At 45.9% G+C, this 20,000-nt stretch overlaps 1 protein-coding gene across 3 annotated transcripts in view; it reads left to right on the top strand.

The window, feature by feature from the left end:
* LOC139394127 (RNA-binding motif, single-stranded-interacting protein 3-like) overlaps positions 1-20,000 on the top strand; it is a 143,883-nt gene that overhangs the window by 90,119 nt on the left and 33,764 nt on the right. For 2 of the 3 annotated variants that reach the window (XM_071142161.1, XM_071142160.1), the window contains exon 4: positions 2,874-2,965. In XM_071142161.1, coding sequence (XP_070998262.1) covers positions 2,874-2,965 — 92 coding nt within the window. Of the gene's footprint in view, positions 1-2,873; positions 2,972-20,000 lie in introns of all 3 variants that reach the window. The other variant, XM_071142159.1, reaches the window with a different exon arrangement.

The following is a 20,000-nucleotide window of genomic DNA, read 5'->3' as shown; positions in this document are numbered from 1 at the left end:
CATACAGTCTAGTATGTACCCAGTATGTTCTAGAACACATATAGTCTAGTATGTACCCAGTACGTTCTAGAACGCATATAGTCTAGTATGTACCCAGTACGTTCTAGAACACATATAGTCTAGTATGTACCCAGTTCGTTCTAGAACACATATAGTCTAGTATGTACCCAGTATGTTCTAGAACACATACCATCTAGTATGTACCCAGTTCGTTCTAGAACACATATAGTCTAGTATGTACCCAGTACGTTCTAGAACACATACCGTCTAGTATGTACCCAGTATGTTCTAGAACACATATAGTCTAGTATGTACCCAGTATGTTCTAGAACACAAGTCTAGTATGTACCCAGTATGTTCTAGAACACATATAGTCTAGTATGTACCCAGTACCTTCTAGAACACATATAGTCTAGTATGTACACATATAGTCTAGTATGTACACATATAGTCTAGTATGTACCCAGTACCTTCTAGAACACATATAGTCTAGTATGTACACATATAGTCTAGTATGTACACATATAGTCTAGTATGTACCCAGTATAATCTAGAACACATACAGTCTAGTATGTACCCAGTATAATCTAGAACACATATAGTCTAGTATGTACACATATAGTCTAGTATGTACCCAGTATAATCTAGAACACATATAGTCTAGTATGTACACATATAGTCTAGTATGTACCCAGTATAATCTAGAACACATATAGTCTAGTATGTACACATATAGTCTAGTATGCACCCAGTATAATCTAGAACACATATAGTCTAGTATGTACACATATAGTCTAGTATGTACCCAGTATAATCTAGAACACATATAGTCTAGTATGTACACATATAGTCTAGTATGTACACATATAGTCTAGTACGTACCCAGTATAATCTAGAACACATATAGTCTAGTATGTACCCAGTACTGTTGAACATTTCAACTCCTAGACGGATCAAGAGGAAAACCACAGAGCAGGAATCAATCACCCTGTTCCAGAGGAAATCGTTGACAGCCATAAACAACACACAAAATAGTCGTTTTCTGTTCCTTCCCTGGATTTAACAGGATTCAGCTGGACAGACTCTTGGGAGAAAGGCGACATTACTGGGCGTTTTGAGTCTAGTGAACCTCTGTGTCTCTCCCTCTGCAGGATATGGCTTGTTCATGTGAACCTCTGTGTCTCTCCCTCTGCAGGATATGGCTTGTTCATGTGCACCTCTGTGTCTCTCCCTCTGCAGGATATGGCTTGTTCATGTGAACCTCTGTGTCTCTCCCTCTGCAGGATATGGCTTGTTCATGTGAACCTCTGTGTCTCTCCCTCTGCAGGATATGGCTTGTTCATGTGAACCTCTGTGTCTCTCCCTCTGCAGGATATGGCTTGTTCATGTGAACCTCTGTGTCTCTCCCTCCGCAGGATATGACTTGTTCATGTGAACCCCTGTGTCTCTCCCTCTGCAGGATATGACTTGTTCATGTGAACCTCTGTGTCTCTCCCTCTGCAGGATATGGCTTGTTCATGTGAACCTCTGTGTCTCTCCCTCTGCAGGATATGGCTTGTTCATGTGAACCTCTGTGTCTCTCCCTCTGCAGGATATGGCTTGTTCATGTGAACCTCTGTGTCTCTCCCTCTGCAGGATATGGCTTGTTCATGTGAACCTCTGTGTCTCTCCCTCTGCAGGATATGGCTTGTTCATGTGAACCTCTGTGTCTCTCCCTCTGCAGGATATGGCTTGTTCATGTGAACCTCTGTGTCTCTCCCTCTGCAGGATATGGCTTGTTCATGTGAACCTCTGTGTCTCTCCCTCTGCAGGATATGGCTTGTTCATGTGAACCTCTGTGTCTCTCCCTCTGCAGGATATGGCTTGTTCATGTGAACCTCTGTGTCTCTCCCTCTGCAGGATATGGCTTGTTCATGTGAACCTCTGTGTCTCTCCCTCTGCAGGATATGGCTTGTTCATGTGAACCTCTGTGTCTCTCCCTCTGCAGGATATGGCTTGTTCATGTGAACCTCTGTGTCTCTCCCTCTGCAGGATATGGCTTGTTCATGTGAACCTCTGTGTCTCTCCCTCTGCAGGATATGGCTTGTTCATGTGAACCTCTGTGTCTCTCCCTCTGCAGGATATGGCTTTGTTCATGTGAACCTCTGTGTCTCTCCCTCTGCAGGATATGGCTTGTTCATGTGAACCTCTGTGTCTCTCCCTCTGCAGGATATGGCTTGTTCATGTGAACCTCTGTGTCTCTCCCTCTGCAGGATATGGCTTGTTCATGTGAACCTCTGTGTCTCTCCCTCTGCAGGATATGGCTTGTTCATGTGAACCTCTGTGTCTCTCCCTCTGCAGGATATGGCTTGTTCATGTGAACCTCTGTGTCTCTCCCTCTGCAGGATATGGCTTGTTCATGTGAACCTCTGTGTCTCTCCCTCTGCAGGATATGGCTTGTTCATGTGAACCTCTGTGTCTCTCCCTCTGCAGGATATGGCTTGTTCATGTGAACCTCTGTGTCTCTCCCTCTGCAGGATATGGCTTGTTCATGTGAACCTCTGTGTCTCTCCCTCTGCAGGATATGGCTTTGTTCATGTGAACCTCTGTGTCTCTCTCTCTCTGCAGGATATGGCTTGTTCATGTGAACCTCTGTGTCTCTCCCTCTGCAGGATATGGCTTGTTCATGTGAACCTCTGTGTCTCTCCCTCTGCAGGATATGGCTTGTTCATGTGAACCTCTGTGTCTCTCTCTCTCTGCAGGATATGGCTTGTTCATGTGAACCTCTGTGTCTCTCCCTCTGCAGGATATGGCTTGTTCATGTGAACCTCTGTGTCTCTCCCTCTGCAGGATATGGCTTGTTCATGTGAACCTCTGTGTCTCTCCCTCTGCAGGATATGGCTTTGTGGACTTCGACACCCAGACAGCAGCCCAGAAAGCTGTAGCCTCTCTAAAGGCCAGCGGAGTCCAGGCACAGATGGCCAAGGTACAGGTACTCACTGTGATGAGGTACAGGTACTCACTGTGATGAGGTACAGGTACTCACTGTGATGAGGTACAGGTACTCACTGTGATGAGGTACAGGTACTCACTGTGATGAGGTACAGGTACTCACTGTGATGAGGTACAGGTACTCACTGTGATGAGGTACAGGTACTCACTGTGATGAGGTACAGGTACTCACTGTGATGAGGTACAGGTACTCACTGTGATGAGGTACAGGTACTCACTGTGATGAGGTACAGGTACTCACTGTGATGAGGTACAGGTACTCACTGTGATGAGGTACAGGTACTCACTGTGATGAGGTACAGGTACTTACTGTGATGAGGTACAGGTACTCACTGTGATGAGGTACAGGTACTCACTGTGATGAGGTACAGGTACTCACTGTGATGAGGTACAGGTACTCACTGTGATGAGGTACAGGTACTCACTGTGATGAGTTACAGGTACTTACTGTGATGAGGTACAGGTACTCACTGTGATGAGGTACAGGTACTCACTGTGATGAGGTACAGGTACTCACTGTGATGAGGTACAGGTACTCACTGTGATGAGGTACAGGTACTCACTGTGATGAGGTACAGGTACTCACTGTGATGAGGTACAGGTACTCACTGTGATGGGGTACAGGTACTCACTGTGATGAGGTACAGGTACTCACTGTGATGAGGTACAGGTACTCACTGTGATGAGGTACAGGTACTCACTGTGATGAGGATGAGGGTGAGGTACAGGTACTCACTGTGATGAGGTACAGGTACTCACTGTGATGAGGATGAGGATGAGGTACAGGTACTCACTGTGATGAGGGTGAGGTACAGGTACTCACTGTGATGAGGTACAGGTACTCACTGTGATGAGGATGAGGGTGAGGTACAGGTACTCACTGTGATGAGGATGAGGTACAGGTACTCACTGTGATGAGGGTGATGGTGAGGTACAGGTACTCACTTTGATGAGGATGAGGTACAGGTACTCACTGTGATGAGGATGAGGTACAGGTACTCACTGTGATGAGGATGAGGTACAGGTACTCACTGTGATGAGGATGAGGGTGAGGTACAGGTACTCACTGTGATGAGGGTGATGATGGGGTACAGGTACTCACTGTGATGAGGATGAGGTACAGGTACTCACTGTGATGAGGATGAAGTATAGGTACTCGCTAGGATGAGGGTGATGGTGATAGTGAGAGATTCAGGCCTCTTTTTCCACATTTTGTTACGTTACATCCTTATTCTAACATGTATTAAATCATCCCCCCCTCATCAATCTACACACAATACCCCCCCTAATGACATCACAACACCCCATAATGACATCACAATACCCCATAATGACATCACAATACCCCATAATGACAAAGCAAACAGGTTTTTAGAAATGTTTGCAAATGTGTAAAAAAAATGCAAAAGTTAATATCACCTTTCCATAAGTATTCAGACCCTTTACTCAGTACTTTGTTGAAGCACCTTTGGCAGCGATTACAGCCTCAAGTCTTCTTGGGTATGATGCTACAAGCTTGGCACACCTGTATTTGGGGAGTTTCTCCCATTCTTCTCTGCAGATCCTCTCAAGCTCTGTCAGGTTGGATGGGCAGCGTCGCTGCACAGCTATTTTCAGGTCTCTCCAGAGATGTTAGATCAGGTTTCAAAGAAGGTATTTCATTTTTTTAGTTTTTTTTACATATGCTAAAATTCGCTTTGTCATTATGGGGTATTGTATTGTGTGTATATTGACGAGGACAAACATTAATTCAATCCATTTTAGAATAAGGCTGTAATGTAACAAAATGTGGAAAAAGTCAAGGGGTCTGAATACTTACGGAATGCACTGTATCTTCATATTCAGTAGAACCTATTGACCAGTACACTGTAGGATACAGTCAGCTCTGGATTGGTGGAGAGAGACTGAATAGCCTGGGTTCCTTACACAACCAATAGCTTTGTATTAGAGAGAGAGAGAGACTGAATAGCCTGGTTTCCTTACAGAACCAATAGCTTTGTATTAGAGAGAGAGAGAGAGAGAGAGAGAGAGAGAGAGAGAGAGAGAGACTAAATGGCCTGGTTTCCTTACAGAACCAATAGCTTTGTATTAGAGAGAGAGAGAGACTGAATAGCCTGGTTTCCTTACAGAACCAATAGCTTTGTATTAGAGAGAGAGAGAGACTGAATAGCCTGGTTTCCTTACAGAACCAATAGCTTTGTATTAGAGAGAGAGAGACTGAATAGCCTGGTTTCCTTACAGAACCAATAGCTTTGTATTAGAGAGAGAGAGAGAGAGAGAGAGAGAGAGAGAGACTGAATAGCCTGGTTTCCTTACAAAACAAATAGCTTTGTATTAGAGAGAGAGAGAGAGAGAGAGACTGAATAGCCTGGTTTCCTTACAAAACCAATAGCTTTGTATATATATACAGGCAGGCAGGCAGGCAGGCAGGCAGGCAGGCAGGCAGGCAGGCAGGCAGGCAGGCAGGCAGGCAGGCAGGCAGGCAGGCAGGCAGGCAGGCAGGCAGGCAGGTAGGCAGGCAGGCAGGCAGACAGGCAGACAGGCAGACAGGCAGACAGGCAGACAGTGTCATGTCTCTACAATTTCACGCTCACAACAGCAACAAGGTAAACAGCTTCTCCTCCTCTCTCCTCATCTCTCCTCCTCTCTCCTCATCTCTTCTCCTCTCTCCTCATCTCTCCTCCTCTCTCCTCCTCTCTCCTCTCTTCTCCCTCTCTCCTCCTCTTTCCTCCTCTTCTCCTCTCTCCTCCTCTCTCCTCTCTCCTCTTTCCTCCTCTCCTCTCTCCTCCTCTCTCTCTCCTCCTCTCATCTCTCCTCATGTCTCCTCCTCTCTCCTCTCTCACTCTCTTCTCCTCACTCCTCTCTCTCTCCTCCTCTCTCTCCAGCTTTCAGTGAAAGGTGACTTCCTGTTACATCTTGAATGTTATCTATTATCTCAGACGTCTCAATCCTTTCCTTTCTCACAGAACCTTGGTAAGATGGTTGGACGTGTTGGTTTGCGCTTTGGAGGTGATTGTCAATGTCTTGGTTAGAGTGTTACTGAAAAGCTGTTTGTTGAAAAGATTAGCTCGTTGGAAAAACAAACACTTTGACTAGAGTAATCATTTTAATGATCCTCTCACTTGTATTATATTTATGCCATAAATAGTTGAATTGAAGAGAAACTATTCAGCCACTCTGTTAGTTCAGTGGTATAATGTGTCTGTGTAAACCTTCTCCTCTGTCCTGCCATGTGCTGGCTCAGGTTATTATACTGTAGTGGTGATGCCTCTCCTCTCCTCTCCTCTCCTCTCCTCTCCTCTCATCTCCTCTCATCTCCTCTCATCTCCTCTCATCTCCTCTCATCTCATCTCCTCTCATCTCCTCTCCCCTAATGCCCTCCCCTCTCCTCTCCTCTCCTCCCCTCCCCACTCCTCTCCTCTCTCTTCCTCCCAGTTGATGAGACTATAGACTGTAATGGTGATTAGGGGTGCAGCTGGAAGGCTCCTCTTAGATTAGATCCCTATACACTAGTGTTACTCATTAAACATGTCCTGCATTCTCTCTCTCTCTCTCTCTCTCTCTCTCTCTCTCTCTCTCTCTCATCCACCCTTATCTCTTTGCTATCAGTGTGCACAGTGATTCAACTAGGCCGACTATATCTTATGTTGATTTTAAGGGATGGAGTGGATGGTTATTAGTGTCTGTGACCTCTGTGTCAGCCACTATGACAGTCTCCACAGCATGTGTTGCTCCCACAGAGTTATTAGCAACACTGCTGAGGACAGAGAGAGGGGAGAGGAGAGACAGGAGAGGAGAAAGGAGAGGAGAGGGGAGAGAGGGGAAGTGGACGAGGAGAGGGGAGAGAGAGAGGAGCAGGTGAGGGGGGAGAGGAGGAGGGGGGGGGGAGAGGAGGAGAGGGGAGTGAGAGAGGTGGAGTTGGGGGGAGAGAGTAGAGGGGGGGAGAGGAGGAGAGGGGAGTGAGAGAGGTGGAGTTGGGGGGAGAGAGGGGAGAGGAGGGGAGGAGGAGAGAGAGAGAGGGGAGGAGAGGGGAGAGAATGGAGAGGAGGAGAGGGGAGCGAGAGGAGGAGAGGAGGTGGGGGTACAGGCTCCAGCACACTAATTACTGACCTGACCTTGACCAGGGTCTCCTGTCACTGTCTGCATGTGACCCCTTGTACCTGTTTCTCTCTAGGTTTCCATCAGTAGTACCTCCCCGTGGGGATATTATCAGCATTATCTCTCCCTCACATCCTTCAGTCTTTGTCTCTTTCCTTCTATTGCTGTTGACAACATCATGAACGACATTCCACCGGGACTGCTCTGTGTTGTGTTGCCAGCTTTCAGTGTGGTGTGGTCTCTGGCTGATTGATTGAAAACAGATGCCTCGTCTTTTATAGTGTGGTGGACTGACTGGGTGATGACTGTTTAGTGATGACTGTTTAGTGATGACTGTTTAGTGATGGCTGTTTAGTGATGACTGTTTAGTGATGGCTGTTTAGTGATGGCTGTTTAGTGATGGCTGTTTAGTTATGGCTGTTTAGGGATGACTGTTTAGTGATGGCTGTTTAGTGATGGCTGGAGTTAGTGATGGCTGAAGTTAGTTATGGCTGAAATGGATGGTTGGAGTTAGTGATGGCTGAAGTTGGTGATGGCTGTTTAGTGATGGCAGTTTAGTGATGGCTGAAGTTAGTGATGGCTGAAGTTGGTGATGGCTGTTTAGTGATGGCTGTTTAGTGATGGCTGGAGTTAGTGATGGCTGGAGTTAGTGATGGCTGGAGTTAGTGTTGGCTGAAGTTAGTGATGGCTGAAGTTAGTGATGGCTGGAGTTAGTGATGGCAGGAGTTAGTGATGGCTGGAGTTAGTGATGGCTGGAGTTAGTGATGGCTGGAGTTAGTGATGACTGGAGTTAGTGATGGCTGGACTTAGTAATGGCTGGAGTTAGAGATGGCTGTCATGTTATGGGGGAAAAAAAGAGTACAGGACTCTCTCTCTCTCTCTCTCTCTCTCTCTCTCTCTGTCTCTCTCTCTCTGTCTCTCTCTCTCTCTCTCTCTCTCTCTCTCTCTCTGTCTCTCTCTCTCTGTCTCTCTCTCTCTCTGTCTCTCTCTCTCTCTGTCTCTCTCTCTCTGTCTCTCTCTGTCTCTCTCTCTCTGTCTCTCTCTCTGTCTCTCTCTCTCTCTGTCTCTCTCTCTCTGTCTCTCTCTCTGTCTCTCTCTCTCTCTGTCTCTGTCTCTCACTCTTATTTCAAACATGAAATGTCCCCAGCTTTGGAAAACATAATCACTTCTTCTCCTGTTGTATTGTTCAACAATCCCCTGTTCTCCCGTTGTATTGTTCAACAGTCCCCTGTTCTCCTGTTGTATTGTACAACAATCCCCTGTTCTCCTGTTGTATTGTTCAACAATCCCCTGTTCTCCTGTTGTATTGTACAACAATCCCCTGTTCTCCTGTTGTATTGTTCAACAATCCCCTGTTCTCCTGTTGTATTGTTCAACAATCCCCTGTTCTCCTGTTGTATTGTACAACAATCCCCTGTTCTCCTGTTGTATTGTTCAACAATCCCCTGTTCTCCTGTTGTATTGTTCAACAATCCCCTGTTCTCCTGTTGTATTGTTCAACAATCCCCTGTTCTCCCGTTGTATTGTTCAACAATCCCCTGTTCTCCTGTTGTATTGTTCAACAATCCCCTGTTCTCCTGTTGTATTGTTCAACAATCCCCTGTTCTCCTGTTGTATTGTACAACAATCCCCTGTTCTCCTGTTGTATTGTTCAACAATCCCCTGTTCTCCCATTGTTCAACAATCCCCTGTTCTCCTGTTGTATTGTTCAACAATCCCCTGTTCTCCTGTTGTATTGTTCAACAATCCCCTGTTCTCCTGTTGTATTGTTCAACAATCCCCTGTTCTCCTGTTGTATTGTACAACAATCCCCTGTTCTCCTGTTGTATTGTTCAACAATCCCCTGTTCTCCTGTTGTATTGTTCAACAATCCCCTGTTCTCCCGTTGTATTGTACAACAATCCCCTGTTCTCCTGTTGTATTGTTCAACAATCCCCTGTTCTCCTGTTGTATTGTTCAACAATCCCCTGTTCTCCTGTTGTATTGTACAACAATCCCCTGTTCTCCTGTTGTATTGTTCAACAATCCCCTGTTCTCCTGTTGTATTGTACAACAATCCCCTGTTCTCCTGTTGTATTGTTCAACAATCCCCTGTTCTCCTGTTGTATTGTTCAACAATCCCCTGTACTTTATCTGTTCACAACCCAACATCAGGGAATACAGCCCACAGATGTCTTTCCTTTCTGGACGTTTACATGTGTAGTTGTACCAGTTTAACCCTTAACTCTCCACTATAGCTGGTTGTTTACAAGTGTAGTTGTACCAGTTTAACCCTTAACTCTCCACTATAGCTGGTTGTTTACAAGTGTAGTGTACCAGTTTAACCCTTAACTCTCCATTGTAGCTGGCCGTTTACATGTATAGTTGTACCAGTTTAACCCTTAACTCTACACTATAGCTGGTTGTTTACATGTGTAGTTGTACCAGTTTAACCCTTATCTCTCCACTGTAGCTGGTCGTTTACATGTGGAGTTGTACCAGTTTAACCCGTAGCTGGTCGTTTACATGTATAGTTGTACCAGTTTAACCCTTAACTCTCCACTGTAGCTGGCCCCGTCCAGGACATGTGTTCTATCTTCATGTCTGATGGCCAGAGGTAAATGGACAGGTGAAATTTAGATAATGGGAGAAGATGGGGTTTGTGTGCTTCAGAGGCGAGGACAGTCCCCAATGGAATTATGGGTAAAGTAGTCTGAATGAGAGTAACTCCAAGCCTCCAGATCTCAGTGGGCCTGCATTAGCAGCTGCGTGGGAGAGGAGAGGGCTTTTAGTGGGGACCACTCAGACACAGCCTGTCAAACCAGCCTCACTCAATCATCCCAGTGAGGGAACTCAGGGACCTGTGAATGGGTTGGGATGGACTGGGCCTGGAGAAGAGCAGACAGAGAGAGGACTAAGAGCCCTCAGAAAACAGCCTGAGTACCAGATACTCATCCACCAAGGACAGCCTCAGACAACAAAGGACTCCCAGGGGGGCTGAGTAGGGGTTGCCTGGGGGAGAGACAGACAGACAGACAGACAGACAGACAGACAGACAGACAGAGTCACAGACAGAGACAGAGACAGACACAGACAGACACAGACAGACAGACAGTGTCATGTCTCTACAAGGTCACGCTCACAACAGCAACAAGGGACAAAGTCAGTAGTGTAGTAACAGCTGCTGCTGCTGTTTAAGGGAACAGAGTGTTCTAGGCAGGAACATGAAAGGGAAGGATGGAAGGAAGGGAGGTTTGGGATACACTCCAGCCTGTCTCACAGCCAGTCCGGGGGTTGTGGTTCACCCTAACTTCCTCTAGCTGATCCTGGATCAGGACCTGTGGTTTCAACCCAACAACTCACTGTCAGGACAACAGTAACTATCCATTAGAGCACCAGTAAACACCAGACAACATCAGGACACCAGTAAACACCAGACAACATCAGGACACCAGTAACTATCCATCAGGACACCAGTACCCACCAAACAACATCAGGACACCAGTAACTATCCATCAGGACAACAGTAAACACCAGACAACATCAGGACACCAGTACCCACCAAACAACATCAGGACACCAGTAACCACCAAACAACATCAGGACACCAGTAACTATCCATCAGGACACCAGACAACATCAGGACACCAGTAAACACCAGACAACATCAGGACACCAGTAACTACCAGACAACATCAGGACACCAGTAAACACCAAACAACATCAGGACACCAGTAACCACCAAACAACATCAGGACACCAGTAACTAACAGACAACATCAGGACACCAGTAAACACCAAACAACATCAGGACACCAGTAACCACCAAACAACATCAGGACACCAGTAACTACCAGACAACATCAGGACACCAGTAAACACCAAACAACATCAGGACACCAGTAACTATCCATCAGGACACCAGTAACCACCAGACAACATCAGGACACCAGTAACCACCAGACAACATCAGGACACCAGTAACCACCAGACAACATCAGGACACCAGTAAACACCAGACAACATCAGGACACCAGTAAACACCAGACAACATCAGGACACCAGTAACTATCCATCAGGACACCAGTAACTATCCATCAGGACACCAGTAACTATCCATCAGGACACCAGTAACTATCCATCAGGACACCAGTAACTATCCATCAGGACACCAGTAACTATCCATCAGGACACCAGTAACCACCAGACAACATCAGGACACCAGTAACCACCAAACAACATCAGGACACCAGTAACTATCCATCAGGACACCAGACAACATCAGGACACCAGTAAACACCAGACAACATCAGGACACCAGTAACTACCAGACAACATCAGGACACCAGTAAACACCAAACAACATCAGGACACCAGTAACCACCAAACAACATCAGGACACCAGTAACCACCAAACAACATCAGGACACCAGTAACTACCAGACAACATCAGGACACCAGTAACCACCAGACAACATCAGGACACCAGTAACCACCAGACAACATCAGGACACTAGTAACTATCCATCAGGACACCAGTAAACACCAGACAACATCAGGACACCAGTAACTATCCATCAGGACACCAGTAACTACCAGACAACATCAGGACACCAGTAAACACCAGACAACATCAGGACACCAGTAACTATCCATCAGGACACCAGTAACTACCATACAACATCAGGACACCAGTACCCACCAAACAACATCAGGACACCAGTAACTATCCATCAGGACACCAGTAAACACCAGACAACATCAGGACACCAGTAAACACCAGACAACATCAGGACACCAGTAACTACCAGACAACATCAGGACACCAGTAAACACCAGACAACATCAGGATACCAGTAAACACCAGACAACATCAGGACACCAGTAACTATCCATCAGGACACCAGTAACCACCAGACAACATCAGGACACCAGTAAACACCAGACAACATCAGGACACCAGTAACTATCCATCAGGACACCAGTAACCACCAGACAACATCAGGACACCAGTAACCACCAGACAACATCAGGACACCAGTAACCACCAGACAACATCAGGACACCAGTAAACACCAGACAACATCAGGACACCAGTAAACACCAGACAACATCAGGACACCAGTAACTATCCATCAGGACACCAGTAACTATCCATCAGGACACCAGTAACTATCCATCAGGACACCAGTAACTATCCATCAGGACACCAGTAACTATCCATCAGGACACCAGTAACTATCCATCAGGACACCAGTAACCACCAGACAACATCAGGACACCAGTAACTACCAGACAACATCAGGACACCAGTAAACACCAGACAACATCAGGACACCAGTAACTATCCATCAGGACACCAGTAACTATCCATCAGGACACCAGTAACTACCAGACAACATCAGGACACAAATAACTATCCATTAGAACGCCAGTGACCTATCAGAGTGGCCTATCAGAGTGGCCTATCAGAGTGACCTATCAGAGTGGCCTATCAGAGTGGCCTATCAGAGTGACCTATCAGAGTGACCTATCAGAGTGGAGAAAAACATTGCAGAAAATGCATCCCATAATATTTGAACATGTAAATAGCTGTTCTGTCATTCAGCCTACAGTAAGAGCCAATGCATCCCATAATATTTTAACATGTAAATAGCTGTTCTGTCATTCAGCCTACAGTAAGAGCCAATGCATCCCATAATATTTCAACATGTAAATAGCTGTTCTATCATTCAGCCTACAGTAGGAGCCAATGCATCCCATAATATTTGAACATGTAAATAGCTGTTCTATCATTCAGGCTACAGTAGGAGCCAATGCATCCCATAATATTTTAACATGTAAATAGCTGTTCTATCATTCAGCCTACAGTAGGAACCAATGCATCCCATAATATTTTAACATGTAAATAGCTGTTCTATCATTCAGCCTACAGTAGGAGCCAATGCATCCCATAATATTTTAACATGTAAATAGCTGTTCTATCATTCAGCCTACAGTAGGAGCCAATGCATCCCATAATATTTTAACATGTAAATAGCTGTTCTATCATTCAGCCTACAGTAGGAGCCAATGCATCCCATAATATTTTAACATGTAAATAGCTGTTCTATCATTCAGCCTACAGTAGGAACCAATGCATCCCATAATATTTTAACATGTAAATAGCTGTTCTATCATTCAGCCTACAGTAGGAGCCAATGCATCCCATAATATTTTAACATGTAAATAGCTGTTCTGTCATTCAGCCTACAGTAGGAGCCAATGCATCCCATAATATTTTAACATGTAAATAGCTGTTCTATCATTCAGCCTACAGTAGGAGCCAATGCATCCCATAATATTTTAACATGTAAATAGCTGTTCTGTCATTCAGCCTACAGTAGGAGCCAATGCATCCCATAATATTTTAACATGTAAATAGCTGTTCTATCATTCAGCCTACAGTAGGAGCCAATGCATCCCATAATATTTTAACATGTAAATAGCTGTTCTATCATTCAGCCTACAGTAGGAGCCAATGCATCCCATAATATTTTAACATGTAAATAGCTGTTCTATCATTCAGCCTACAGTAGGAGCCAATGCATCCCATAATATTTTAACATGTAAATAGCTGTTCTATCATTCAGCCTACAGTAGGAGCCAATGCATCCCATAATATTTTAACATGTAAATAGCTGTTCTATCATTCGGCCTACAGTAGGAGCCAATGCATCCCATAATATTTTAACATGTAAATAGCTGTTCTATCACTCAGCCTACAGTAGGAGCCAATGCATCCCATAATATTTTAACATGTAAATAGCTGTTCTGTCATTCGGCCTACAGTAGGAGCCAATACATCCCATAATATTTTAACATGTAAATAGCTGTTCTATCATTCAGCCTACAGTAGGAGCCAATGCATCCCATAATATTTTAACATGTAAATAGCTGTTCTGTCATTCAGCCTACAGTAGGAGCCAATGCATCCCATAATATTTTAACATGTAAATAGCTGTTCTGTCATTCAGCCTACAGTAGGAGCCAACGTGTGGTGTTCAATGGTAGTTTTACATTCCATGAGACTTTTGAAAGAACAAAAACACGCCGATCTTTGACCGTAACCTGTTAATCCACTTGTCCTTCAGACTAGACGGTGACTGGACATGTTGTTGAGTTGTTTGATGCCAGAAACCACTTCACTAAAATAAAATGCCTTATTATTATTCAATACCATTATTACAAGAGAATCAGACATATATGCTCCCCTCTGCCTGTTGACTACGTATCTTATTCAAGCCTGTCTCAAAATACAACACTGCCCCTTTAAGACAACAAAAAGGTCTTTGCCTGTCGCGGGATATTAATAACCAAAAGGAGAGAGACTTTTAGATGACTTCAAGACCATGGAGCTGGTCAACAATCACCCGGAAGTCATCGCTGAGAACCCACAATCACCCGGAAGTGATCGCTGAGAACCTTCAATCACCTGGAAGTGATCGCTGAGAACCCACAATCACCCGGAAGTGATCGCTGAGAACCCACAATCACCCGGAAGTGATCGCTGAGAGCCCACAATCACCCGGAAGTGATCGCTGAGAACCCACAATCACCCGGAAGTGATCGCTGAGAGCCCACAATCACCCGGAAGTGATCGCTGAGAACCCACAATCACTCAGAAGTGATCGCTGAGAACCCACAATCACTCGGAAGGGATCGCTGAGAACCCACAATCACTCAGAAGTGATCGCTGAGAACCCACAATCACCCAGAAGTGATCGCTGAGAACCCAGAATCACCCGGAAGTGATCGCTGAGAACCCACAATCACCCGGAAGTGATCGCTGAGAACCCACAATCACCCGGAAGTGATCGCTGAGAACCCAGAATCACCCGGAAGTGATCACTGAGAACCCACAATCACCCGGAAGTGATCACTGAGAACCCACAATCACCCGGAAGTGATCGCTGAGAACCCAGGGTCATCATTTTACAAGGTCATCTTCTCAGTTTGCCACTCCATAACACACAGATACTAATGCAACATGGGACTCTGGGTCCTCCTCACAAGTCCAGTGTTAATCTGCTGCGTGTGGGAGAGAAACTGGGAGGGGTGGTTCACCTGGCCCTGGTAGACATGCCAGCATTTCTCAGACACGAATCATTCAATGGAATGCAGGCTGTAGGGTTTTATCACCAGGCCATCTTAAATCAATTGCCCGCGTTAAGCCCCAGAGGCCCAACTCAGTCACACAGACACAGATGAGAGAGTACTAATCAAAGCTATTCGATGCATAAACAGTATTAAAACATAATCTTGTAATTTTCTACCGTACAGTGGGGCAAAAAAAAGTATTTAGTCAGCCACCAATTGTGCAAGTTTTCCCACTTAAAAAGATGAGAGAGGCCTGTAGTTTTCATCATAGGTACCATTCAACTATGAAAGACAAATAAGTATTTCAAGGTCCTGGAGTGGCATAGCCAGTCTCCAGATCTCAACCCCATAGAAAATCTTTGGAGGGAGTTGAAAGTCCGTGTTGCCCAGCAACAGCCCCAAAACATCACTGCTCTAGAGGAGATCTGCATGGAGGAATGGGCCAAAATACCAGCAACAGTGTGTGGAAACCTTGTGAAGACTTACAGAAAACGTTTGACCTCTGTCATTGCCAACAAAGGTTATATAACAAAGTATTGAGATAAACTTTTGTTATTGACCAAATACTTATTTTCCACCATAATTTGCAAATAAATTCATTAAAAATCCTACAATGTGATTTTCTGGATTTTCTTTTCTCATTTTGTCCGTCATAGTTGAAGTGTACCTATGATGAAAATTACAGGCCTCTCTCATCTTGTTAAGTGGGAGAACTTGCACAATTGGTGGCTGACTAAATACTTTTTTTTGCCCCACTGTGTGTGCACTTAGATGAGGGCATGGAAGAAAATGCCTATTAAAGTGTGTGAATAGGGGCTTGTTCACATGTAGTTATGCTGCTGTTAAACAGGATGTGATGCACGTAACAATGAAAAGAGAGCTTCCATTCTCCCAGCACACATGAACAATAGGCTGAGACCAACTTGTAGGGAGAAGCATCGATTCGTTCCAAAGAGCAGTTCTCAATCAGCACAGAGAGATGTGGAGGTTAATCCTCTCCTCTCGTCTCCTCTCCTATCCACTCTTCTCCTCTCCTCTCCTATCCCCTCTTCTCTTCTCATCTCCTCGCCAAACCCTTCTTCCCTCCTCTCCTATCCCCTCTTCTCCTCTCCTATCCCCTCTTCTCCTCCCCTCTCCTATCCCGCCTTCTCCTCTCCTCTCCTATCCCCTCTTCTCTTCTCATCTCCTCACCTATCCCTTCTTCCCGCCTCTCCTCTCCCCTCTTATACTTTTCTCTCCTATCCCCTCTTCTCCTCTCCTCACTTATCTCCTCTTCTTCTCTCCTCTTCTATCTCCTCTTCTCTCCTCTTCTATCCCTTCGCCTCTCCTCTCCTATTCCCTCTTCTCCTCTCCTCTCCTCTCCTCTCCTCTCCTCTCCTCTCCTCTCCTCTCCTCTCCTCTCCTCTCCTCTCCTCTCCTCTCCTCATCTCCTGTCCTCCCCTCTTCTCCCCTAACTTCTCAATTAAAGACATGCCCTGAAGCCATCCTTCCAAAATTCAACACAGTACACCAAGCCAAACCCAGTTTGACTAGAGTACAAAGAGATCAGCAAAAAAAGGAGAAAAAGGCATTAACATTATGAAGAACGTCTTAAATCAACTTTAATGTAATATAATATGAAATATGAAACTCCTTTTCCCCAAGATCAGAAACAAACCAGTCAGCATTCAGCCAGTCAGTTGTTACACCAGCCAGCATTCAGCCAGTCAGTTGTTACACCAGCCAGCCAGCATTCAGCCAGTCAGCATTCAGCCAGTCGGTTGAGTTATACCAGCGAGCCAGCCAGTCAGTTGAGTTATACCAGCCCGCCAGCCAGTCAGTTGTTATACCAGCCAGCATTCAGACAGTCAGTTGAGTTATAACAGCCAGCATTCAGCCAGTCAGTTGAGTTATACCAGCCCACCAGCCAGTCAGTTGAGTTATACCAGCCAGCATTCAGCCAGTCAGTTGAGTTATATCAGCCAGCATTCAGCAAGTCTGTTGAGTTATACCAGCCAGCCAGCCAGTCAGTTGTTATACCAGCCAGCATGCAGCCAGTCAGTTGAGTTATACCAGCCATCATTCAGCCAGTCAGTTGAGTTATAACAGCCAGCATTCAGCCAGTCAGTTGAGTTATACCAGCCAGCCAGCCAGTCAGTTGTTATACCAGCCAGCATTCAGCCAGTCAGTTGAGTTATAACAGCCAGCATTCAGCCAGTCAGTTGAGTTATACCAGCCAGCATTCAGCCAGTCAGTTGAGTTATACCAGCCAGCCAGCATTCAGCCAGTCAGTTGAGTTATACCAGCTAGCCAGCCAGCATTCAGCCAGTCAGTTGAGTTATACCAGCCAGCCATCATTCAGCCAGTCAGTTGAGTTATACCAGCCAGCCAGCCATCATTCAGCCAGTCAGTTGAGTGATACCAGCCAGCCAGCATTCAGCCAGTCAGTTGAGTTATACCAGCCAGCATTCAGCCAGTCAATTGAGTTATACCAGCCAGCATCAAACCAGTCGGTTATGTTATAACAGCCAGCATTCAGCCAGTCAGTTGAGTTATACCAGCTAGCCAGCCAGCATTCAGCCAGTCAGTTGAGTTATACCAGCTAGCCAGCCAGCATTCAGCCAGTCAGTTGAGTTATACCAGCCAGCCAGCCATCATTCAGCCAGTCAGTTGAGTTAAACCAGCCAGCCAGCATTCAGCCAGTCAGTTGAGTTATACCAGCCAGCCAGCATTCAGAGTGTCAGTTGATTTATACCAGCCGGCATTCAGCCAGTCAGGTGAGTTATACCAGCCAGCATCCAACCAGTCGGTTGAGTTATAACAGCCACCATTCAGCCAGTCAGTTGAGTTATAACAGCCAGCATTCAGCCAGTCAGTTGAGTTATACCAGCCAGCATTCAGCCAGTCTGTTGAGTTATACCAGCCAGCCAGCCAGTCAGTTGTTATACCAGCCAGCATTCAGCCAGTCTGTTGAGTTATACCAGCCAGCCAGCCAGTCAGTTGTTATACCAGCCATCATTCAGCCAGTCAGTTGAGTTATACCAGCCAGCCAGCCATCATTCAGCCAGTCAGTTGAGTTATACCAGCCAGCCAGCATTCAGCCAGTCAGTTGAGTTATACCAATGATATGTGATGCCACCTCAGTGATGATGCCACCTCAGATAGTGTGATGCCACCTCAGATAGTGTGACATGGCACTGTGGTGATGCCACCTCAGATAGTGTGACATGGCACTGTGATGATGCCACCTCAGATAGTGTGACATGGCACTGTGATGATGCCACCTCAGTGTGACATGGCTCTGTGATGATGCCACCTCAGATAGTGTGATGCCACCTCAGATAGTGTGACATGGCTCTGTGATGATGCCACCTCAGATAGTGTGATGCCACCTCAGATAGTGTGACATGGCACTGTGATGATGCCACCTCAGATAGTGTGACATGGACTGTGGTGATAACCTAGTTACCTGGTCAGCTGGTCACCTGGCTGCCTAGTTACCTGGCTACCTAGTTACCTGGCTACCTGATTACCTGGCTACCTGGATACCTAGTTACTTGGCTACCTGGCTACCTGATTACTTGATTACCTGGCTACCTGGTCACCTGGCTACCTGGCTACCTGGTCACCTGGCTACCTGGTCACCTGGTTACCTGACTACTTGGTCACCTGGTCACCTGGCTACCTGGTTACCTGGCTACCTGGTCACCTGGCTACCTGGTTACCTAGGCTTGGCCTCTAATGTTGCTGGTCAGAATGGTAGAGGTGATGGCTGATCGTTGTAGAGGACGATGAAGAGGTTTGTGTGTGTATTCATGTGTACATACGTTATGTTGATGGCTGATTGATGTAGAGGACGATGAAGAGGTTTGTGTGTGAGTTCATGTGTACATACGTTATGTATGTGAGTCGATGGAAGGTTATTACCACGTAGTGTCCTTGAGTATAATGGTAATCAGATGGAGGTGTAGTTGGCTCTATAATGATCTACACACACAAACACACAGACACACACAAACTGCTGCATTTTCTGCTGACTCAACCTCTCTCCCTCTCGCTCTCTCTCCATCTCTCTCTCTCAATCTCCATCTCTCTCTCTCGCCATCTCTCTCTCTCTCTCTCTCCATATCTCTCTCTCCATCTCTCTCTCTCTCTCGCTCTCCATCTCTCTCTCTCTCGCTCTCCATCTCTCTCTCTCTCTCGCTCTCTCTCTCTCCATCTCCATCTCTCTCTCTCTCTCGCTCTCCATCTCTCTCGCTCTCCATCTCTCTCTCTCTCTCTCGCTCTCTCTCTCTCTCGTTCTCCATCTCTCTCTCTCTCTCTCGATCTCCATCTCTCTCTCTCTCTCTCTCTCAATCTCCATCTCTCTCTCCATCTCTCTCTCTCTCTCTCTCTCTCTCTCTCTCTCTCTCTCTCTCTCCCTATCTATCTCTCTCCCTCTCTCTCTTCTCTCTCTTCATCCTTCCCTCTCTCTCATTTCTGAATAACCTTATGGTGTCTCTCCATTACTTTAATTTTACAACATAGTATTAGAATACCCAGCCTGCCATGCAGCCACTACACTACACTTCCCATACTGTAGATATACACTACACTACACTACCCAGCCTGCCATGCAGCCACTACACTACACTTCCCATACTGGAGATATACACTACACTACACTACCCAGCCTGCCATGCAGCCACTACACTACACTTCCCATACTGGAGATAGACACTACACTACACTACCCAGCCTGCCATGCAGTCACTACACTACACTTCCCATACTGTAGATAGACACCACACTACACTTTATATACTACAGATAGA

Source organism: Oncorhynchus clarkii, unplaced genomic scaffold (genome assembly GCF_045791955.1).
Source record: "Oncorhynchus clarkii lewisi isolate Uvic-CL-2024 unplaced genomic scaffold, UVic_Ocla_1.0 unplaced_contig_6317_pilon_pilon, whole genome shotgun sequence".
NCBI classification, from domain to species: Eukaryota; Metazoa; Chordata; class Actinopteri; order Salmoniformes; family Salmonidae; genus Oncorhynchus; species Oncorhynchus clarkii.
This window is presented reverse-complemented; position numbering and strand designations above follow the sequence as displayed.